Raw genomic sequence first — 23,790 nt, forward strand, 5'->3', positions numbered from 1 at the left:
TTCCCCGTATCAACGAGATAGCACGTGAATTTTCGTGCAAATTAGCTCGAGTCCGCATCACGTTTCTGGTAAACATGCATGCCTCATGAGTCATGATAAGGCAAAGAATACACGCATGGCCACAGATCGTTTTCTCATCTTCTTCCTACAGAGAACATGTTTCCATGAGAAATAGCATGATTTTTGTTTATTTTAGGAAGAGGGGTTCTAGATCCAATAATAAATAGCGAGAGAAAAGGAAAGGAAAGCCAAATGGAAAATATTGACAAAATCGATGTTCGAAGGCCCACACTAAGCGGCCCGGTCCACTTCTGCAGCCACCAAAAGCCAAGAGGCCCGCTTCTCGTCTCTTCCGGCCCGGCGGCAACTCGGCTTTCCATTTCTGCCCTTTTCTCTCTCCGTCCCGGCCGTTGCCGTTGCCGTTGCTCTGCGCCGCTCTCCTGTCTCCCCACCAGACCACCAGTAGCCGCTGGGAGAGCGGACCCGCCGCCGCGGCCATGTTCTCCTGGATCCTCCGCGGCTGCCGCGACGAGTGCTCCGCCTCCGACCAGCTCAAGCAGGTCTACCTCCTGTCCCCGGAATCTGTTTTCCCCAATCGAATTCGAAAGAGTCAGGACAGGAAAGTTTCTCCTTTTTTATGTTCCTTTCCGCCATTCGAGAGTATAGGGTAGAGATTGACTTCTGCTACATAGATCAGTCACTTCACTCCTCGCCAGAACAAATGAATGCGTGCTGAAACTGTGAGATAGACGAGTGGGCAATTCGTGCGTGCCTCATTCTGGATTTCTGGTTGTCTCCACCCCCCGCCCCTCCGGTTCCTGTTTCGTTTCACCTACTCTGCTGGGGGAGAAATTCACCTTCTTTGCTGTTCTTTTCCTTAGTGAAACGAAACGCGTGGCACTGCTGTTGGCCGATGCCATTGTACGAATTGAACAGGGCCTAGATTTGTAAAACAGGAAAAGCAGGCACCCACTGCATGTGTAGATTAGTGCAGCTACATAGGCTATGTCCTGTTCTCTCTCTTTTTCCCCTGCTAGATCCATGTGTGGGTTTTTTCTGCTGTCCCGGTTTTCGTTGTAGCTTGTGGCGTTCAGACTTTTATGGTATACCGTACATGATGGTGATGTTAAATTCCAAAGTGACAAAAGGTACTAACAGCCTACAAAAGAAGGGGAAAATGTACTAATAGCTGAGATCCAGCATTGCCGACATAAATTTACATAGTTGTGTGTTCAAACATTTTTGTTGTTCGTCATTCCTCAGGCATCCACCATACAGCAGTTAGGTTTTGTTATTCTTGATCTGAAATGTTGTTTGATTTGTTTCCCACCCTTAGGATAGATTGCGTCCTGAGTACTGTGTAGTCCTGCACTTATGCTTACTGAACTGACAGCCCTTATCATTTCGTCCATTTTGTTGTGCTTCTGAGCTAATTGTTAACCTGGAATTACTGATTAGGTAAAGGAATGAGATCTGATCTGATCAATGTATTTCATTTCGTGCTACTCAATTGGTCGCTTATAATATACTCTGGCTCTGTAGGCTCGTGATGTCTTCGTGGCAAAAGAGGCAGTCTTGCAAAAGAAGATTTCTCAAGAGATGGAAAGGGCCAAGGAGTTCACAAAGTCAGGAAACAAACAAGCAGCAATGCAGTGCTTGAAGAGGAAAAAGTACTATGAAAGCCAAATGAGCCAGGTTGGAAGTGTCCAGTTACGCATTAATACCAAGGAGAAAATGATAGCTGATCACATGGGAAACAAATAACACAAAGCGAGATTGCAGCTCTGGAACTAATGTCTCAACTCACCTTTGTTTTGTTCAGATACGCAGTCTTCAAATCTTGTGAAAAGTCAATCGTTGCTGTTCTCTGCCACACTGACACCAAGCTTAACATTAATGTGCCCTTAACATAAGATGGTACATTTCAGAAAAGACTTTCCTATTTCCTGTTAGCACTAATCCTGACTTGCAAATGTGTTAGATTTGTTTAGGCTGTGGTGCGTGTGTGCGTGCGTTCTATCAGCTAGGTTGTGTTTGTGTGAGCAGATTAGCTGCGCGTCTGTTGAGTGGGTTCCCTGACCATGTCATGCGGCGAGCTCGGGCGTCGTCCTGGTCTCACGGAAGAACGAGCAGTTCACATTGAGAGAGAGGACCGAGTCATGAGGGGAGTCGTGCGTTCGTGCTCGCGAACGTCGCAAGGAGGGAGGCTGGGCAGTGCAGGCGTCTATAAAACGACCATATATTCAGTTCGTTCAGTTGAGTCGAGCCAATTTCAATACAAAGATCACCGGCGTTCGTCGCCCGGCAAAATCCTTGAGTGCCTGTCTTCGATCTTGGGCGGTTCAAAGCAAGACTTACTTATTTGATAGATGATGCTGTTGGATTTGCAGTGACATATAGGAATGTTTTTGAATCCAAATGAGTGGCCCATCTCATGCGTGCAGCGTTCGTGCTGTGAGCCCCAATTTCTGCCTTTTCACCTAGATTAACTGTATTTCAACCGAACGCAAAAGTCCATTTGATGGTTTAGCTTCTTTGCACTCTCTATACAGCAAGGTTGTGAATATGGTGTTTTCTTCACTTGAGATGAAGGGTGTATATTCCTCTCTTTGCAGACTCTCCTGGGCAGCAAGAGAACATCCATGACTGGTATAAGTTGAAGGATTAGAGCAGGAGTTGCCGACCTGGACACTTGTACTATTTATATCTAAGCACCAAAACCCTGCATGTGAATATCCCACCTGATGAGTGGATCTATTTCTGCCTCCCCTTCAAAATCTGCAATACCTTTTTTATTCTCTACTGTCTCTGTTTCTGATGCATGCCTTGTGGTGCTGTACAGCTGTGTAACTAGATCTTGATTCCATCTTCTAATAAGTGAATGTCTAACACTTCAACCATCTTAGACATGTTCTTCTCCTTTTAAGACTAAAAAGTGCTGAAAAGGGAATATCTTGAAATTTATTCCGAAACTACTTATCATTTATTTGTTCTTTCGCAAAATGATCTGCAAAATATTATGCTTTTTTCGTGTACAACAGCCATTTGTTATCCAAAAATGTTCCCTTCGCAAAATTGCCATCTATTTGGTCATAGTTTAGTCAACTCCACTGGTAAATGCAGTTTCTTCAAGGAAGCTGAAAATGGTCGAATGTCATTTCTTTTATTACGTACGCACGAAGCTAGAGCTTAACACACAGTTTTTCAAGGAAAGAAAAGGTAACATATATCACCTTAATTTGCCCAAAGTTAAAAAGCCCTGCGTCGCCGCTGTACTATGTTTGCAGTTGTCCTGTGCGTGCGGTCTGAACGTCTGACTGCCAGTAAACTTATGCCAAAGGGTGGCAATCACAGGCAGGAAAAAACCAACAAATCTCCTGAAACCACCTGAAAGGCAAGACATTTCAACAGGGACCTGTTATGCCACAGCCCCAGATACGGTGAATGATGGGATCATCATCACAATCACAGATAACCGAAGCCACCAGAAAACTACTCAGCCATAATCATAACAGCACTAATTCAGCCATCCGCCATTAACTACTAAATAAATGCAACGTTAAGAGTGATGACCTCCTTGTACATCCCTACCAAAAAAACGAGCAGTTTGGGCATAATACAATAGTAACCAAGACTCGCTTCAATGGAGGCACAAATTTTCTTCAACTCTGGCGTCAAAAAGTTTCAATCAAGGCATCAGCAGTTCACATACGGGGAAAGAGGGGTAAGGACTTCATTGAAACTACGCTGGTGGTTGTCGCCTCCTGCAATACCATAGCGCACCAAATTAGTACTACATATTTGGACAATAGAAGACAATATAAAGGATGGAGACTACTGTCAATGACATGATAACTCAGTGTAGCTCATGTAGAAGTACAACATTTGCACGAGAGTTTGGCAACAGCTTATCCAGTACTGACAGCGTCCATAAGCATGCCTTACATTAGGCTTACGTTCTAAGTGACAAACATTATCTCCAAATAGATACAGAAATGCTAGCTAAAACTAGCAGGATAATACACAACTTTGCAGTAATCCAAAGTGACTCTTAGTTCATTACCTTTTTGGCCGGATGCGGTCCTCTTCAAAATCCATTATTCCTCCAGATTCAGAGAGAAAGTCGTCATGCCCCCGTAAGTCAATGTCTGCCTGCTTAAATTGTTCAACTTCTGCCATCAAGTAAGAAACATGGTTTGGCAACACTATTTAATAAAATAGTTGCCATTACAAATAACAACAACAACAATAATCTAATCAGAGGGCAGTCAGGTGAAAGGAATAGGAAAATGAGGATAATAAAGCATGACGTCATCATAAGATGCAAATCTATATTCCTTTCTGATTCAATTTGTTTAACAAGAAAAAGTAAATACTAAAAACTTCAGTTTAATCAAGCTCACCTTGATTGATTTTTTGGCTTCTTCCACTCTGTCTTCAAATTCTTTCTGGTGCTTCTTGTTCACCTCACTCATTGTGTCAGCCCACTTGATTTTCTCCTGAATTTGATGCAACAGGCTATCTGATGTTCCCAACCTGTGCGATGTGAAAATATTAATGAGAACTTGTAAGAAGAAACTACAATTTCCTTGAGTTGCATCACACAATGCGATAAGGATAAGGAATACAGGTATTTAGTAGATATGACATATTGGTAGATTGCTAGTGATGTGCCAAAACTAAAATCATCAACATTGAAGGATGCATCACTACCATATGCCATAGTGAGAAAGCAGAAGTTGATATTATCTGCTACCAATTTAACAAAATACCATAAGCTAACAGAGAAACAATGGACCTCTATCCAGTTGAAAGGAAAAACTTAAGAATAGCATAATACATAACACCTTGATTTTTAATTTTTTTACTCAAACAGACAACAGGTTTTAGGAATATTGTGCACACAACTTCAGAACATCATCCTACGGCAACAAATTATCTCATAAAACTAGTATAGGTGAGCTTCTTGTAAGACGCCAAGAATAGTAGAGCAAAGAATCAATAGAAGAATAAAACAGATAAACAATTTGTCAATCCCATGACAGATGAGCCACAATATGACCTCAGAAGGTTATGTATGAGAAATAAAAAATTAAAAATAAATGGGATATTACAAAAACATGCAATCACATTTCCTGGAAAGTAGAAATGTTTGTTAACAAGCATTCACATTTCCTGGAATGTAGAAACATTTCTTAAATAAGCATACACACCAGTCAGACAAGGTGTCTATCATGTTGTTCAGCTGATCAGGTGTAAGATCCCTTCCAGCTGCAAATTGTACCTGATGCAAAGAGACATGGAAAAAAAAGGTGATCACTAAACAGAAAGAAACAATATTTAAAAAAATGCTGCAGATAGCCAGATACAGGTTGCAAGCATCTTACCTCAAAGCACCTTCTCAACTGATCCAGTTTGCCTCTAACAATACCCTAAATAAACATACAGAATATTATAAACCTGAAATACTGGGGGTGACGCTAATAGTAACATAAAGACCACATAAACACCACCAGAAAGAAGAAAATTCCACCAGGAATCCACAAAGCGGTAAGATATCAGATGAGTGGTAAAGGAAAAAAAAAACTTCAAATGACGCATCTATTGAAGTGCCTAAATTGTATGAGGATGTAAGGACTCACCGAGTACATGCACTCATTGATGAGGAAGTCTTCAAGTTCTCTTACATTGGAAACGTCCAACTCTTGCATGAGCTGATCATAAGGTAGTATCTGAAGGTTGCAGGGAAAAGAGGAAGTATATTAGGATTTGTACAGAAAAAAAAATATATAGCATGGAGTAGGAGCCAAATGGTAATGCTGCAAGAATGTTTCTTCCAATGCTTAGCTAAGCATAACAATAAACAAGAAAAAAATATAGGTCCATGCATTTCATAAGACTAGATTTGACACGCATAATGTATGGTAAGATCTTTAGTCATTGACCAAAGAAAAACACCATGTTTCCACTTCAGAGTTGGTTTCTAGTAGGCTACTACACATAACTATTTACCCTAAGAAGAACAAAGAGAACTAAAACCCTAGATAACAAACATGCTAGATGGGTAAGTGTCATTCACATGATTGATGGCCACAAATAAGCATCAATTTGCGTTCAAAGAAAGAGATGCTATAGATGATCGCTCCAAGTATTACATAGGGTTAGTAAGAATTTGCACCTTAGTTGACTCTGCCAGAGTTAGCACACTGAGTTGCTTTAGCTTTCGGATTTGATCAGGCAACAACGCAGGAAGGGATCCAGAATTACCTACACTTACACAAAGATACATTAGCTAACAAAACAATGTACATATATTGCTATACACCAGTACCATAACAACTTCTAAGTAAGGCAAATGTTGACATCAACCACAAAATGCTATGCAGCTGACAGCAATGGTAGATCAGTCAAGCAGAACATTCCAGCAATAACAAGTGGAGTGCATGGTACGACATAACATAAAACTATATAAGCCCATAAGTGCATCCCTTACCAACTTTATGAACAGTTAAATACACATTCATGAACCATGTAGTTGGTTAAAAAGGAAATTTGATCTCAGCAGCTCAAGCTCTGTTTGCTAGTGTGGCAATGTGATATGTTCTCAGCTGGTTGACCAGAAAATCAATTTTAGATTTGAGTCATCAGCAGCACTGGAGCCCTCTAAAATATTGTGTGTAATTATAAATGATCTCATCAATACAGCATTATTACCCACCCAATGGCCTCCATCCAGAGCATTGAAACAAATTTCCGATTCCAGACGCCATATTGATCCACCCAAAAAACGCAACAGACCAAATATAGCACCACGGGAAAGCCACAGGCGCACAGCCACGAATGCAAAGGGCAAAGCAATGTAAGAATTGCAAAGGCACAGGTCGCCATCTTACTCTTGTAGTCCTTCAAGGTGCCGTAGGCAAAGAGCCGGAGGACGTCCAGTGACGACGCGTACTGCGTGCCAGCGAGCTGCGCCAACAAACAAACGAATCAACCAGTCGCACACTCGCGTCAGATCGAGCCGCACACCACCCAATCGCCCCGGGGGGAGAAATAATTAAACACTAACCCTACCCCGGCGGCGAGCGCCAGGGCATACAGCAGAGGAGGAGGCCGAAGGCGGGCGTACCTTGGAGAGGGCGGGGAGGGTGAGGAGCTCGGAGAAGGCGAAGAGGGCCGGGTGCGAGGTGGCCTCGAGCACCAGCGCGGCGAGCTGCGGCGCCGACGACAGCGCCGCCGCCTGCGCCGAGAACTGCCCGATCAGCTCCGCCTGCCGCCGCTCCGCGTCCATCGCCATCGCCCCGCCGACGAATCGGGGGGGGGGGGGGGGCGGAGCCGCTAGGGTTAGGTTTTGGAGGGTTCGCCGGCGCCTCCTGGGGTTTCGCTTTCCGCCTTCGCTCTCGTGCGGCTTTCGGCGGTTCGGGGTCCGGGGATTTTGGTTTTGTGGGGCCCGGGTTGCCGCGTAGCCGGACTGATGACGTGGAGCTACCGTCGCTTGCGTCACCGCGTAGACGGGATGGGCCGTATACGACATGAGTATGCGACCTTCCGGTATGTTGGAGTGAGACTTCCTCCAATTCCCGAATCCACAGCAAATTTGACTTCGGACCTGGGGACAGTTGGCCTATCAACCTTGTTTGATGCATCCACTTCTTTAATGGGCCATCAGACCTTTTCCTTCCGCGAACGGCCATTGGGCCTATTTAGAAGTCAAATCAAAACGGAGAAGAAGAAGAAGAAGCTGCTGTTAAGCTCTTATGAAGCTTAGACAATCAACTATAGTTGACCTTAGTTATACTAGTACAGGTCGTAACCAAGTGGAAGGAAAGTGAACATCACAAGCAGAACAAGTCAACCATTCACTCGGTATAGAATAAGATTACGGAGGTGTGACATCAGTATTGTTTTTTTTCTGGACTTTGGATACCTCCAATTGGTATGGATGTGCCTGCGATCATTATATTCTGATCGGATGTTTGCAATGGAAGCGCATTGTCTCTCCAAGTGTGCCGTCGCACCGCGCTTCTGGAGACACCGTCAGTTTCTAGAGCATCAGTGTGGTGTGTCGTCCACTTTAGGCCTGGCTTAACACACCCATGCATGGACCTCGAACTCGAATAGTCGATCCAAGACAAAGCACGGCCAAACGAGGGGGACTGGCAAAAAGCCTTTACCACCTCTCCGTGTGACTGTGTTCTCCCTTAAGTTAAACTTGATCTCGGCCAAATTATCCATCGGTATCCTCGCCGTCCCTTCCTGTCGGACAAGGACACCGAAACACAGCGCGCCACCCGAGGGGCGCGCCTGGTCGGGCCCACACGGCAGCTGCAGCGGGCCGGAGCTGCCTGGCACCGTTCGCGAACCGCCGCGTCGCGTCACGCCCGCAGGTACGCCGCGGTCGCGCGCGCGCGGCGGAGGCGGGCGCCGACCGACGTCCCACCGACGCCCCCCCGCCGGTGCCGCGTCGCCGTCGCCGGTGGCCCCGCGGCCCCGCCACCGCCGAGGACCTCACCTCCTTCGGGCCTCGGCAAAACAAAACCGGCACGCTTCGTGTTGCCGGTTGCTCCGCCCCGACGCCGAGGCGGCCGAGCCCGAGCCCCGATTTTTTTTCTCCCCCGATCGATCGGAACCTCGCCGTGCCGTGGCGTGCCGTGCGGGTGTCCCATCCTATCCCGGCCGCGCCACTCAACCGTCGCGTTAATGCTAATTGCTAATCATACGTGGCGGTGTTTTTCTTCTTTATATTATATATAGGCGCATGCATGTACACACGCCGACGTGAATGTGATGTTTGAGGAGTCGCCGTACGTGTATTTATTATGAAATATTATAGTCGGCACTTTGTGGGTGGTTTTGGACTTTTGGTATTTTACAATTCTATGAACACCGGATTTGGCCGTGTCAGCTGGTGTGCTAGGTAGGGACTGCAACACCAAATGACGACGGACTAGGGTGGTGGTTTGGATTTGGATCATCCTGCCTTGTCCGTTCTTTATTGGAATTCATACTATATTCTTCCTAGCAAGATACGTCATACTTGCCACCTTTGTTAAGTATTGCATGTAATGATGTTGTGGATATAGTTCCATAATGTGAACCACTATTAGTATTTTACGAAATTTATGCTGACGTGGACACGCACATGAGGAGTGCAGATATTATTATTCACTCTACATATTTATCTCTAGGTAACGTGATGCTAATAACATGTCAGTAGATCATTTAAAGGAAAACTAATATGTACCAACTAAATGGAGTACCTGAGGTGAGGCCGCGGGAAAGGATGACAAGTTGACAAAACAATCAATACTATTGCATCTAGTGGGCCCTGGGCGGGGTCGCCATTGGGGATGGCCGGAGGAGAGTAGCGGCGAAGCACACGGAGAAGAGACCCTTGACCTCAAGATAACTCATTTTTCTACGATGGATGAACTCTCAGCCAGGATAATTGGATCCAGCAAATGTGCAAAACCGACGGCCGAACCCACTGGCCGCTCCCTTCCCATGCTCCTCCGGGCGTCGCCGTCATCTTCGAAATCGAAAGTCTGGAACGGCCGAACCCAACCAACAGCAGCACTACAGCAGAGGAAGGCAGAGGAGCACCACGAACGAGACCCAGACCATAACGCCGGAGCCCGGAAGGGCCGGAACACGTCACCGTCACGCACTCATCACCGCCCTCGCTTTTATTATTTCAAACCCCCCTTGCCCTCACTTCACCTACCCTTCTCTCTCAATCTTCCGACCACCCTCGCCTCCCCGTCCCCCTCACTTCCCGGCGAGAGGCCGGCCCCCCTCCGGCGCCGCGCGGCCGCCTTCTGGACCCTGCCTTCCCCGCGCCCGCCGGCATGGCCTCGCCCACCGTCGCCTCGCAGTCGCCGAGCCGGGCGAGCCCCGCCGACACGCCCACCACCGCGCCCTCGCCAGCGTCCCCGCCGCGGCGCCTCTTGTCGGCGCCGCCCGCCGTCGACGCGTCCGGGGGATCCTCCCCGGCCTCCGCCCACTCCGGGGACCAGCTCTCCGCCCACGACGCCTCGGTGAGTGCCGCTCGCTTGCGTGCGAATTCGATCACCGCCGGAATCGCACCCCCGCTCTTTCCCCGTTTCGTGTCTGATGCCGCGGCTTTTTTTGATCGTGCAGAGCCCGATGCTCGCGAGCAGGAGCGAGGAGTACAGGCTTCTGTTCCGGCTGCCTCCCGACGAGGTAATTCGACGCGCGGGCGATTGGGGGTCGAGTGATCCCTAGCTCTTTCCCCTGTTTCTGCGATCTAAGCTGTTGACTTTGGGCTGTGATCGTTCCTTTCTGGCGGAATTTGGGTGTTCAGCTGGCCGTACTGGGGCTGAGGGGATTTGATTTCGTGGGGGCTTTGACTTTTGATCACCGGTCGTTTTCTAGGACAAACCGCAGCATAATTAATTCGCTGTTTTACTGTTTGCTCTGAACCATGGCGAGATCGTCCTGTGGTATTTGGTTTGGTCGTCTAAATGTGCCATGCAGCAGTACTGTTGGTTGAATTGTGAGCGAATGTAGAGTAACCTTGCAGTAATTATTAGTGCTGATCTTTTCGAGGATTTACATTTATTCCATACTAGTAGGCATTTAGTAGTTCCTTCGTGTCTTCGATGTCTTAATTTGGTTGATATCTGATTGAATCACTGTCCAAAAGTACGCTTTTTAGTGATGAAACTTAATTGTATTACTGATAGTTGATTGAACATCGTCTGATAGGGATTTTGAGCAATAATTGCCTGTTGCAATATAAGTCTATCTAACATGGACTGTTGCCATATATGCCAAGTTTATCTTTTGATTCAAGAGCAATTTTGTGGGTTTGATGTGGATCATTTTTATGGAGTATCATGTCCACTTGAATAAAAGGACAACACTGATTTCCATGCATGCCATTTGGATGTCCCACTTTCATTTTTGCAAGTGAGCATGCAACTTTTTGTTTGCTGTTTACTCAACATTTGGTGTTCTCCAGGTTCTTGTGCAAGATTTTAACTGTGCGCTCCAAGAAAATATTCTGCTTCAGGTGATTTTTTTGTAGCATAGTTCTTTCTTATTTCGTGCAAGTTCCTATATAATCACCGCCATAACTATATGATAAAATATGCATGTATCTGTCATCCATCCCTGGTATTGTTTGTAACGACCTGTCACCTGTATTTGGTGAAAATTGAACTTCTGTTTGTGGGATCTCGTACCTTTCATATGAACACCAAGAATGAACAATTTATATAGTGGTCAGCTAACACGCTCCAAATCTTGTTCTGATTGAATTTGGTTTACCAGTTTAGGATATATATTTATATTTGCTGAACAGCTATTCAATTAAACTTTGCTTGTCAAATAATTTGTTTTTCCTATGCTAATGTGGCAAGCGTAATCTTCTTAATTGAATTAATCTCCAAAGTGCACGCTGTGCACAAATACTTAGATTTACTGCTTACATGATGCCACAGAAGTTAAGAGATCTACTCTGTCAATGCATTTTTATTTGATTTTTAGACTTATGCACACTTTATTAAGGAAGAAGACATAATTTGAGCACATGCTTCTATTAGTATTTTGTTGCTTTTCTGCTAATTATATCTCCTATTCTGAACTGACAAATAGATGAACAGATTTTTTTTTTTATGTTTTCTGAATACGCAGCAATGTCTCTGCTCAAAACCTTACAGCCTCAAATGAAAATGAACACTTTACTTCTGAAACATCAGACAAAAAATTGGAGGGGATACCTACTTAATGTTAAAGTCATCTGCTACCCTTGCTACCTTACATGTCTGACTTTACTCCTTCACGCATATTATACCTTTCTCTCTCATCAATAAGCCAGTGCTTTGTGCCTAAAATCTACCAGGTCGTTTGCCAATTGTAAAACTGCTGCACTGAATTGCAAACTTAGCTAATTTTATTTTTTCAGGAAATAAATGTAACTTAATCTCAGCGTTCTTGATGAACTTTGTTACTAAATTTTTGTTATCTTGCAGGGGCATATGTATTTATTTCTTCACCATATATGCTTCTACTCAAACATATTTGGATATGAGACGAAGGTTATAAATGATCTAAAGACAGTGTCACCATATATACTGTTCTAGCTTGCTTAGTTGCACTTTCAGAAATGCTGACATTGTTCCTTTTTATCCAGAAAACAATACCTTTGCAGGAGGTAACTGAGGTTCGTAAAGCAAAAACAGCTGCCATTTTTCCTAATGCCATTGAAATTGTTGCTGGTAGTAAAAGGGTAAGGGACTTATCATTGTCTAAAGTTCTTGTATATATACATTATGAAATCTCATGGACTCATGTTCTGTTACTTTCAGCACTTTTTTGGATCTTTCTTGTCACGTGATGAAGCCTATCGAATTATAGTAGATGGTTTCGAACAGCATGTTAGTGATGCAAGGTTGCTCCTTGAACGTCAGGTTAGCAGACTTGTTTCTTCATGACCACATGGTTACTTCAATTTATTGACATGGAGCTGCGACTTAGGAGTGGTAGTTTGTTTCTAAGCTGTTGTTCACATGTAATCTTTTAACACACTATAGGAGACAAAGTCAGCAAGTAGCAGTGAAGAAAATGGTTATGTTTTATTGGAAGGAACAAAGGAATCTAAACAAGATGAAGAGCCATCACCACAGGACAGGTTTTTTGCATGCTGAACAAAAATCTTTACACTTGGGTTTCAAACTGGAATTATTTTATCCATAATTATTTATAGTTCTTGATTTAAACGTATTGGACTGTAGGTCTGTTAATGGCACAGCTGTCTCAAGTAGTAGTGCCGATGGTGGTGATTCCAACGTCAATATTTCCAAAAGGTTTTCAAAAGTTGAGGAGAATGGAACCGAAGACAACATCATTGCACTAAACACATTCAACTTCAGGCCAGTTGACGAGGCTGCTCCTAGTGGTCAGTTGCGATCTTCCTTTTCCTGTTCACTTTTATATCATTAATTGTTTGCTACTCACTCCTTACATGACTGTTTTACTAAATGGTCATCATACATTTTTTCGCAGTACCTGAATCTTATACTATGATTGCGGAGTCAAAGTTTCAGGTTTGCAATTTTTTTTTATGTAGTATTGACAATAACTTTACACCACTAACATCCTGAAAACAGGTACCTGTGGAGGTCCTTTTCAATTTCTTATTGTCAGATGGTGCTTTTGACTTTTTGGATGATTTCCACAAAAAATGTGGTGACAAAGGTTAATTCCATTTATCCTTTCATTATACAGTGAACATCTTTCAGTCAATTAAAGTATTTTGAATTGTGACCTGGATGAGCTGCAGATTTTAGTTGTTCCAAATGGCGTTCAGATGAGCAAGGAGGACTCGTGAGGGATGTCTCATTTTTGCATCCAATAAAATTTTATCTTGGTATGTCAAGGGTTCTCTTCTAACAGTTTGATTGCACAAATTGATCGACATCGAATATCCTTGTTCTGTGACTTGCTTTAGGTTTTCTTAATGTCCATTTTGATTACTCTGACTCGTCTTTAGGTGCAAAATGTGGGACCTGTCAGGAGGTTCAGAAACTTCGTGTTTACAAAAACCGGTTAGTATAAGATAGTTCCATTTACAGCCAATCAGAAAACTGTGTTCTCTAAAGCTTTTGATGGTTATGGAATGGAATAAAAAATCGAGATGTAGTGATAGCACTTATTTCAGTGTCAGTTTTTTGTTGGTTTGATTGGACTTTGCTTTGTACCTGAACAAATTTCATGTCTTAATTTCTTATATTTGGACCTCAGTTCATTTAGGTTGCCTTCTTGGCTGTTTATGTGCATCTCTTAACTTTGCAACCTGATGTCCCGTGCTATCTTTTGCGTAATATTATCGATTTGGCATCCAGAGATGATTTGACTAGCATTAATCTGTTGTTGTTATTGTGTATGGTTTTACCACATGTTTGTTTCTTGTAGTTTATGTTTCCTTCCTGAAGATTAATTGATGTTGAAACTTCCTGATGTTAACTTGCTTGCAGGCATCTAATGATTCAAACCTCTCAATCAATAGGCGATGCACCATATGGGGACCATTTCACAGTAGAGGTAAGGAATCCACGATGTTATAATGTTAATTTTTATTTAGCTTGGAATTTCCCCTTTTTTTGAATGTAACAGTTTTTGAATACTCATTTCTCTTCTATAAACTTTTGTTGTTATATGCCATATACATTGATTTGCTCCTAGCCTTAACTCTGTTCATCTTATTTTTACCTGCAGGGGATCTGGGATGTTGAACAAGATAGCCTAGATGGGAACTGTTGTTTCCTTAGGATATATATTAATGTAGCCTTCTCAAAGAAAACCATATTTAGAGGTAAGACACGTCCCTTGTATGCTGAATGCTCTAGTGAGAACCATATTTAGAGTTCAGATGCATCCTTGTATCCTGGATTACCCAATACTTCCAATATATCACTCAATTTGCTTATATGCCTTCAGGATCCACCCCCCATCGGCTCTAGTTTCCGTGAGAGTTTTGTTTGAGTTGAGCCAACATAACCGGGTTGTTTGGCTCTTATAAGCTCATATGTTTTTTTATGGGAAGTTTCAGCTTATTATTGATAAACCAAAACATAATTTGCTAAGGAAACCCCCAGTGTTACAGCTTATATGAGCTCTATATTTCCGAAATGGTGGTGCACTTTTTTCTTGACATTTTTGCTTTTCTTTTATAATGGCATAGTTGGAAAAAAAATACAAAGTAATACATCCGAGTCTCACAATGGTTTGCCTGGTTACCAAAGGCACATGCAGTTATGATTTGTAAGTGGAGGAAACCCCTGCAGTTCAATATGTTATATGCTTGATTTAGCCAAGTCGTTTCTTCTGATTGGTCATGCAATTTTCAATGAAATTGAAGGGTTTAGTTTATAGGAATGAATCACTATGAATAGAACTGTGGGGTGATGTTGAGACTTATGCACTCAGGTCTTATACTGTTGATCAAATTTCATGGCTACTCGAGTTTTGCCTTTTGTGTTTGAACTATCTTTACATGTGTATGTTAGTGCAATTAGTTTATTCCAACAACCAATCATAAATGATATCATTTATTTAGAACGTATCGTGTCACTGTTGCTTATTCTTTAAACCACAGGGAAGATAGACCAGTCAACAAAAGATGAATGCCGTGAAGTTTTCGGGCTCTGGATTAAACTCGTATGCCCTTTCTGATACTGTGACAATATTGCTAAGGGCTATTTTCCCTTTCAAGCTGTATGTAATTTTTTCCCATTTCATGTTTTTAGGGTCATGATCTTTTGAAGCAGGAGAATAATCGACCGAAAGGTATAGTTCATGTATCTATTATGTCCTCCAGTTTGAACTTTGCTTGATCCAAATTGCATCCTGTTTCACTGCGAAGACTTTAAGTTATGGAACAATTAAATGACTATTTCTCCATCCACTCTTTCAGGCGCTTCCAGCTCAACCAATGCTGGTCTTCCGTTAGGGGCTACAGACAATGTGGAAAATGCTGTGGAAAATGCAGTTCCAATGGCGAGTTCCGCACAGGATGAATCTGGTGTGAGAAGCCTCACTACTCCTATTCAAGATCACCAGCATAGAACAGGAAGAGATTCTTCTACAACATCCACTTCACAAGAATTGTGGGGTTCACTAACATCATACATGAGATCGAGCCAACTAGGCCCAGTGCTAGCAGTGGCACTGGTGGCTTTCATTATCCTAATGCAGGCAAGTATTTTGGATTCTGTACACTTTTTGCGAAGGGTTATTTGGTCTACTGCTGGTTGTTCTTGCTAGTTGTTTGCGCATTCAGTAGTTTGATTACAGAATTTTAAGTTGCAGTTAAGGATGGTGTTACAAAATTGAACAAAGGAAGAATCTGAACATAACCAGTAGCATCAAAATGCAAAATCAAGCAGTCACTCATTTCTAACTGTTCTGACACACAAACTTCTGTTTCAGGTAACCATCATAGTCCTACTAACAAGATCCCCCCAGGTCCAAATGGCACCTCATGGGATTTCCACGGGCAGTTTAGGATACAGCAAAGAAAGCATAGAGTGGGTGCAGAAGCGCCTCAGCTTACTAAGCGAAGAGATGCAGCTAGCGGAGGTACACATGGAGACAATGAGGCACGAGTTTGCCTGGCTCAGGTCACATCTGGAGAGACTGGAGAGGCTGAGGGGCAGTACATGACTCGTGGGTGTACATGAGGGCATCAAGGGCTGATGGCGAGGTCGCAGCGTGATCACGGACGCAAGTACTGCTCAGAGATGTAATATTCAGTGTTATTTTGTTCTTTGTTTCTATATATAGAGAGCGTACAGGAGTGTTGTAGATGAATTGCCGTAAGGCAAAATCGCAAAATCCCCCTATAGCATTTCGATGTAAATAGTTGGACCTCCCATTGTGCTGGGATGTACTTTGCGTGTCATCTTCACGCAAGGCAATCACACTGGTGTATACAAGATTTATTATCTATCGCTTGATGGCACAACATTGTAAACAAAAGCTTCTGTTCGGTTTACGAGAGTGCCGTAATTGCTCTGGTTTTCGATTTGATTCCATATTTCACCTGAAACTGCAATATGAACAGATTTGCAAGAACAGATTGTTTGCAGGAGGTGCGCACTTAAATGCAGGGCAAATCCTTTGTTTGCGTTGGTCTGTTTGCTATTTTACCATTTGACGCACCATTCTCATGTGCAAACAACAAAGAGATGTCGCGAAAAGTAAACATGACTGATCATACAAGGATCAGCGATCTCACATTTGAGGCCTTAAGTTTAAGCAATTTGTCGCCAGAGTTTTGACCCAGCAGGAACCATAAATAACGTCATACATCACAGTTCAAAACCATGAATGAGTGTTCATCTGATTCAGCTCGGTTCACAACCAGGAAAGAGTAGCCATCTAATTCACCTCGGTTCAGATGTCAAGAGTTCAAGACTTCACAAGATCTTGTTGACCTCACAAATAACTTCAAAATCAGAATGATCCATGCAGGATTCGAGTAAAGGAAGAAATTTTAGTGTTCCTTTGAGATGGCAAGATGAAAAATATAAGACAGGCATATAGGTCATGATAATTAACGGCAGGCACAGCTCATAACAAGGTTCCCAATTTCTGAAGTACATAACACATTCCAGAATCTAAACAAGGCGCTCTATTCGAGACCAAAAAACACAAGCTCAGATGAGTTCTCGGAAATATCCTAATACTTTCATCATACTCCCTTCAGTAGAAGAAACCTAGCACCTTGCCACCAACATTCTTCCGCCGGGCCTCCTCATGGTCCATAATACCAGCAGAAGTTGTCAGCACTATGTAGCCGAACTGCATATCAACACAGAGAAAGCAAAATTAGCAAGGTCAAGTGTGCAAACAATCCCAAACAGGATGTTAAAGAAACGGAACAAACTTACCTGACGAGATGGGAGCAGCCTGGCAGTCCATCCTTCAATCTCCTTTACACCAACATCAAAGCGAGGGCTGATCACACCACATTTGTTTAGTCTTCCATTCAGTTCCACCACAATCTTCCCAGCACGATGGTCATCCACGTATTCGAACTCACCAATGTAGCCTATATAATAGAACGCTAATCAGGGACATCCTCAGAAATAACAAGTGAAATGGAGCACCCAATTGAGAACTAACCATGACGCTGCATGACCATCAAGAACTTGATGATAACCTTGGACGACGGCCTGATCATGACCTGCCTTTTCCCCCTCTTCTCAGCATTGTACATGGACTTCAGCGCATCGTTGAGCACACTGACCCTCACCATGCTGACGTTACCTGATGGGGGAAACAGTTGTAAAGGCAACATGGTGGAGAGAGCATATGAAACAACCATTTACATCTATTCAACACAATCATTGGTACAAGGAAGAACAGCACAAGTAACCGTGTCATCATATCGATGCAAAACGATGTATAGGTATTACTTCAAAAAAAAACAATGTACAGGTTGCTAACTCAATACAAACATTCACCGAAGAATAAATCATCCATTGCAAGATTGAGTTCATTGCAGAAATGGTATGGCATAATTCATCATGTATTACTGTCGGAGATAATAATAAAGTTCTCTTCAACTGCTCCGATTTAATTTTAAGTATCAGAACAGCTTAATCACATGAACCCTACTGTTAAAATTGTCACAGTAACAACAGATTATTGATGGTATTAGCTTTGGTGCTTGATAAACAAATAACTAGTCACTCATCCCATATACATTTGTTTGTTTCATCAATGATCAATCAGATTGCACAGGCTGAATCTATGGTTCATCAACAACAGGCCATCAACTAAACATTAGCACTACCCCTACCAATATGCTCCAATTAACAAATAGTAATGAGCCCGCTGTGACCAACAACAATAAAATTCCTGACCAGTGCACCATCTAATTAACCTGTCAAGCTTCCAACGGATATCTACAATAACCAGCATTCAACAGGGTTTGAGATACCAGTAAAGCACCCACACAGCTGAGCAGCAAGCATATAGGCCTGCCCAATGCAAAATCCAACTAACCTTACGATCACCCTACACAGTATGTGATCCCTCAGTAATCACAACAATAATCCCCCACACTGTATGCGATCCATCTAACAAACCCCTGTCCAGAGCAACAAGGGCGCAACACCAGCTGCCTGCTGCACTTGTTCACCAACTAACGGAACAGCCTCCCTGGACCCGGACCAAGACTTAATTCCATCCCACCAGAACAGCAAAATTACAAGACAAGCTTCGCGGATCATGAAGATGTGCGACACCCAACACAGCCATAGCCTAAATGGAAGGCACAGGAATCGAAATCAGTTACTAGTCACACTGTTCCTTCAAGGACCAAGCTACCACGCAGAGGCAACAATCATACAAGACCGGAGCAGAGCCATTACCATCTCACCGCGAAACAGAATCAAAGAGCGGGGCATGGGACGCGGAGACTCACCTCGACGGACGGCTGGACCGCGAGGAGGGCGAAAGCGGCGGCGGCGGCGCGGGAGAGGAGAGGCAAGGCTAGGGTTTGGCCCGGCGCAAGGCAGTGCTGGTTATAAGGGCGCCCGCTGGAGCGAGGGTTTCCTTCCTGGCCGTCGGATTTACGTGTTACTAACGTCTCGGTTAAACCATGGCCGTCCGATACTACGGGGGATTCCAACCGAGCTGAGCTCGCTTTGTGGACGCAGCGCTGGACTGGACCGGACCGGACCGGCGCCAAAAAGCTCTTCGGTGAGAACACTGAAGATGACCGTTAAGGCCTGTTTGGTGTGGCGCCTGGGACGCCACACCGCGCCTAACTTGTGGCGGCCAAAACGGCCGCCGCATCCGCGGCAAAAAAAAGTTAGGCGCGGTGTGGCAGGTGCGGCGGCCCTCCAAACAGGTCCTAAATGACAGGGTTGTTCTCCTACTGTTTTTTTTAAAAATAGAAGAAGAAGAAGAAGAAGATGACCGAATTTTATAGCATTTCAAGTGCAAACGGAAGCCTGAGCAGAGGTCTTTGCAGGTTAGTGAACGTCGTGATTGATTGAGACGGGAACAACTTTTTTACCAGTACTAGCAAATATGCACGTAGAAATAAACAGCTGAAGACTAATGCATATATTATTGCATTGTAATACTAAATATGATTCAATAAGATCGTCAGCCACCTACATGAGACCACCAACTTTATACTCTTTCACACTATGCCCGGATGGTATCGTTTGACCACACGAGGTATCGATTGTTCGATTCTGATTAGGATTTGGATTGACGGACTAATACATCATTGCTTACTTTAAAAATAAATAAAGTAGAGATAGAGATTACCGATCTTCTCGTCTGGTAGAATTACTGGTCTGTTCAGTGATTTTTTGGGATCACAGACCTGACTGCCGTTGCCGTTTCCAGTTCAGATAGGCAAGAGAAGCGACGCAGCTGATTATACACAAGAATTTGCTATAGCCGATCAACCACAATCCAGTCTTCAGAAGAAGCAATTCCTCCCAATTTCGTGGTGACAGTACAAGTTGGAGCAACAGGGATATCACGAAACTGCAGACCACTGGGTGTGTTTGGTTACCGAGGGTTAAATTCTGTCACATTAAAAAAATCTTATCATTTAAAATTAGTTGCAGAATTTCTAGGCTAATTTGCAAGATGAATCTAATAAGATCATTAATCCATGATTAGCGGAAGATTACTTGTAGTATCACTGTTGCAAATTATGGATTAATTAGGCTCATTAAATTCATCTTGCGAATTAGCACCCACACGTGAAAAAAGAAATTAAATAAAGATTATTCTTAACTGGGCTAAAGTTTAACATTGGAAACCAAAGGAAGTTTCTTCTTCTCGGCCTAGTTGTTGCCACTGCTCATCTATTCCACTCTGAGTCTCTGATGACAGACTGCGCATTAGATCTTGTCCAACGGGTAGCGATGTTATTGGCTTTTGAAACCAGCAAAATTCTGCCGCTAGTGAGTAACTCGCCGCTAGCTCTCGGATGCATTCATTTTCTCTTTCTTTATTATTTCTCGCGTCCACGTCAGCTGATGACGTCGTCAATACAGCTGGAGGAGGCCTTATTACTCTCGAGCCTGCAGGCGTCTTGCTCCTGTGATATTCAGCTTGGTACATATGTAGATCCATATCGGTCGACCAAACGAAGGCCTCCGGAGGTCATGGAAAAAATCGCGACGCGTAAGTTCACGTCAGCCATCGCGTCTGGTTTACGCACTAAAAAACCGGCCTTCAGTTGCTAACAGCGGTCTTGCCGCGTGTCTGTAGACCGTCGGAGTCGACCTTGCCTCTCAAAAAACTCAAGTCTACAGTAACTCCCCACGTAGTTCCGTCTTCCCGCACGCCGCCTCGCGAAATTCCTCACCTTCTATGTTGAGCCATGAGCCCGCTATTGCTCTCTCAGCCACCGCTCCCTCTACCTGTCCGGCTATCCCGCTCCCAAATCCTACGCCTCCCTCTACGGCTCTACCTGCTCCCGTACATGGCACCGCTTGCCATCCCCACGCCCTTTCCCGACGAATCCGCCGTTGCCGATCCCTTTGGGCGTCGTTCACTCCTACGGCGATCTCTCTATTGCGGGGGGCTGCGCATCGTCATCTCCGTCGGCGCCCTCCTGTCCTCCGATTTATGCATCAACGCTGCCTCAGCTGGTGGTTGAGCGACATTGGGCCGGGCACTAGGTAGATCCTTGGGACCTGTGCCGCTGTGCGGTGTGCGCGCCATGGCCGCCACGGCCCGGTGGATCCATGAGGCCCCGCCAGGGTGAATGAAGCTGTTGATGCTGCAGATGGATCCACCAGGACCACTAGCAACAACAGCCGTTCTCATACTCTTCTTAATGGTACGGAAATGCATCACAGCCTAGGATTGATTTCTCTATTTTCTAAGAACTCTTAACTCAGTAACTCACCTAGATGAATTTTCGTTTAGTAGCCTTAGTGTTGGAGATTCTTCACCTGTTTTGAGTGAGAAAAATATGATTCTTCCATTTCTCCCTATTAGTTGGTAGTTGCTTATAATCTCTTATGCACATCCACGTTTCTGTTGTGGAGGTGATTATACTTTTGAGATGCATCTGAAGTTTTAATCCACGTGCTTTTATACCTCTGATTGCTAGATTATAGGGTTGTTGATGGCATGCCTTCCTGCAGTTCTAGAGGGAAGTGACAAAACTGACTGAGTGTATCCATGGAACCTTGATGTTTCTTGTGCAGAATCTGTAGAATTTTTTTTTCTCTGCCCATGTTGGTTACTTGAGTAAGTGCCTAGGTTGCATAGTCCATCTGACTTTGTTCCTGCACTAGTTCATGCTGTCAATTTCCCTATCCGTGTATCATTCTAATTGTATTTACCGTAGAAGATTTATACATAACTAAACAAGAAGTGATACTTGGGCTTTCAGGTTTCTCCATTATATTTTCCTTTTTGGGTTTCATGAAATATAAGTATAAGAGTCTTTTGTGTTTGTTGCAACCAGCTCTTGAAATTTCTTAAAGTTAGCTGTTTGTTGAGTACAGTACTAAATTGTTTTTCCTCTAAGGTGCATCTTCTTTTTTTTTCACGCATAAAGTCATGTTTCTCACTTATTAGGATGCATCATTGTTATGGATCATAGTTCATGTTATCTGTGTCTGGGTTTCAAAAAGGTCAATAGTGCCACTATCTGATCAGATTTGGCGACCTAATGCACAGATTCAGCTGACAAATTTATCAGTTAATGTCATGTTATATGCCTGTACTGATTTCCTCTATTTATTCCATCTATTTCAGTTTGCCTTTTGCTGCTGGGATGCAATATGAGGGCTGACATGACGAAAGCAGAGATATTGCACATCCTTGCTTTTTCTCAATCTTACATTACTTCATGGTGTTCATTAGTGATTGCATGAAACCATGCAGTGGTTTTAAATCAGTGCTTACCTCAGCTATGAAGTGATAGTTAATCTATGCAGATTCAGGAATTTTATCTGTTAACCTGTCTGTGCTCCACATGGTTTCATACTAATTTTGTGGATGATAAACAATGTGTTTTTTAGAGTTTGTCGTGCTCTGCTTTCTCAATTTGTAGATGAGATCTACTGTTAACATGCTATCATGTTTTACCATGAAGAGATAGTTCTAATACCACAATGGGCAATATTACCCTCTTACACATTGAGCAAAACCTATTTATCAATTCAGCTTTACTGATTAGTTAGACAAGGGATGTATAATGAATTGTCTCAACTATAGGCAACAATTTCTATTTGTGTTTTTGGGGTGATCTATTTACTGAAGTTGTCTTTGCTCATAAGTTCAGTATATTTGGTTTGATAAATTTAATTGGTTTGTTGTTGCATTTCCTCTACCATGACACTTCCTGACCAAAGAACGTGTGTAGCTTACCTTGCTGCAATGTGGATGCTTTGAGATGTTTCAAGGTACTGGCCCATTAGAATTCATTTGTCCATTGCCTACATGTTGACTGGCAACATCATGTACAACAATTCTTTTTTCCTCATTTTTACCACTGAAAATTGCCATTTTCTTATTGGAGTGCAGCACTCAAACTACGATTACCTCAGCTTTGTGTTATGTTTCCACATACCAATCAATGAGACCAGAGCACAAGATTGACATATTCTTTGTCGCCCAATTTTGTTGATGGTTTGCATTAGCTGACGTTAGCCTTTTCTTTTGTACAAAATTTGGTTCATTTATCCATCTTTTGTATGGCTACTGTAATACCTGCTCGATTAAGATCATTTGCGCAATGATTTCACAGTGATCTGTATTGAACACGCCCTAAATCGCGAGAACCTCTCCGATATCTGTATGGATACTTTGTCATGTATATTTGTGTTCTTCCGTGCCTTCCATCAAGATTAGTTTCTAATTCATAAATATGCAAAGAACTACCGGGCGAGTTAACACATTGCATGCACATCATAGGCTGTCGTTCACAACACCAGCCGCCAAAATAGCAAATCGACGAAACAGTCCTGCGCCGTGAGTCATTAGCACGTAGATCAGAAGCAGGCGCGCCGGCGCGCCTCCTTTCCAAGTTTGCTTATGTTCTTCAGTTTGTTCTAATTCTTAGGTACTGTATCCGTCTCTATTTGAGAGGATCACCAACTGTTTCCTCTCCTGTTCCTGCATCAGTAAACACATCTTTAAAAAAAATAGAGAGATTTCATTTCAGATGGGGACAAAATTTGCACACCAGATAAAAAATAGGTGACACAGGTGATCATATAGACAGAACAACACTTTGTGTACCCTTTTATAGATCTGAAAATATTA

General features: G+C 43.3%; 4 protein-coding genes and 1 long non-coding RNA gene across 11 annotated transcripts; 3 read left to right on the forward strand and 2 right to left on the reverse strand.

The window, feature by feature from the left end:
- The first annotated feature begins 339 nt into the window (after positions 1-339).
- LOC112883021 (vacuolar protein sorting-associated protein 32 homolog 1-like) lies at positions 340-3,280 on the forward strand. The gene is made up of 3 exons (XM_025948239.1): positions 340-560; positions 1,543-1,695; positions 2,616-3,280. The coding sequence occupies exons 1-3, from the start codon at positions 498-500 to the stop codon at positions 2,658-2,660; spliced, it is 261 nt and encodes an 86-aa protein (XP_025804024.1). The 5' UTR covers positions 340-497; the 3' UTR covers positions 2,661-3,280.
- Positions 3,281-3,472: 192 nt separating this feature from the next.
- On the reverse strand, positions 3,473-7,327 carry LOC112883020 (COP9 signalosome complex subunit 7). 5 transcript variants are annotated; one of them, XM_025948233.1, is made up of 9 exons: positions 7,130-7,327; positions 6,894-6,969; positions 6,179-6,267; positions 5,643-5,732; positions 5,388-5,432; positions 5,214-5,284; positions 4,404-4,536; positions 4,064-4,152; positions 3,473-3,764 (listed from the first exon to the last, which is right to left on the reverse strand). In XM_025948233.1, the coding sequence occupies exons 1-9, from the start codon at positions 7,295-7,297 to the stop codon at positions 3,743-3,745; spliced, it is 783 nt and encodes a 260-aa protein (XP_025804018.1). In that variant the 5' UTR covers positions 7,298-7,327; the 3' UTR covers positions 3,473-3,742. The 5 variants fall into 5 exon arrangements, with proteins under 5 accessions (XP_025804018.1, XP_025804017.1, XP_025804022.1 ...); XM_025948232.1 differs by having other exon boundaries at positions 4,064-4,155; XM_025948237.1 differs by having other exon boundaries at positions 4,064-4,169.
- A 2,389-nt stretch (positions 7,328-9,716) lies between these two features.
- Positions 9,717-16,546, forward strand: LOC112881649 (protein VASCULAR ASSOCIATED DEATH 1, chloroplastic). Its single transcript, XM_025946439.1, has 18 exons — positions 9,717-10,037; positions 10,141-10,203; positions 10,985-11,035; positions 11,997-12,062; positions 12,158-12,253; positions 12,333-12,434; positions 12,558-12,655; positions 12,759-12,922; positions 13,030-13,070; positions 13,134-13,221; positions 13,307-13,393; positions 13,517-13,571; positions 14,001-14,067; positions 14,242-14,338; positions 15,122-15,183; positions 15,273-15,312; positions 15,440-15,720; positions 15,955-16,546. The coding sequence occupies exons 1-18, from the start codon at positions 9,849-9,851 to the stop codon at positions 16,186-16,188; spliced, it is 1,881 nt and encodes a 626-aa protein (XP_025802224.1). The 5' UTR covers positions 9,717-9,848; the 3' UTR covers positions 16,189-16,546.
- Positions 16,547-17,010: 464 nt separating this feature from the next.
- On the reverse strand, positions 17,011-19,113 carry LOC112883619 (40S ribosomal protein S15a-1-like). Of its 2 annotated transcripts, XM_025948952.1 has the most exons (4): positions 18,959-19,113; positions 17,653-17,796; positions 17,418-17,578; positions 17,011-17,328 (listed from the first exon to the last, which is right to left on the reverse strand). In XM_025948952.1, the coding sequence occupies exons 2-4, from the start codon at positions 17,783-17,785 to the stop codon at positions 17,230-17,232; spliced, it is 393 nt and encodes a 130-aa protein (XP_025804737.1). In that variant the 5' UTR covers positions 17,786-17,796; positions 18,959-19,113; the 3' UTR covers positions 17,011-17,229. The 2 variants fall into 2 exon arrangements, with proteins under 2 accessions (XP_025804737.1, XP_025804736.1); XM_025948951.1 differs by lacking the exon at positions 18,959-19,113 and having other exon boundaries at positions 17,653-17,869.
- A 1,702-nt stretch (positions 19,114-20,815) lies between these two features.
- LOC112879649 lies at positions 20,816-23,370 on the forward strand. Of its 2 annotated transcripts, none has more exons than XR_003226128.1 (3): positions 20,816-21,349; positions 22,279-22,928; positions 23,045-23,370. It is a non-coding gene; the product is annotated as an uncharacterized LOC112879649 (long non-coding RNA). The 2 variants fall into 2 exon arrangements; XR_003226129.1 differs by having other exon boundaries at positions 23,050-23,370.
- Positions 23,371-23,790: the final 420 nt, after the last annotated feature.

Source organism: Panicum hallii, chromosome 2 (genome assembly GCF_002211085.1).
Source record: "Panicum hallii strain FIL2 chromosome 2, PHallii_v3.1, whole genome shotgun sequence".
Lineage (NCBI taxonomy): Eukaryota > Viridiplantae > Streptophyta > Magnoliopsida > Poales > Poaceae > Panicum > Panicum hallii.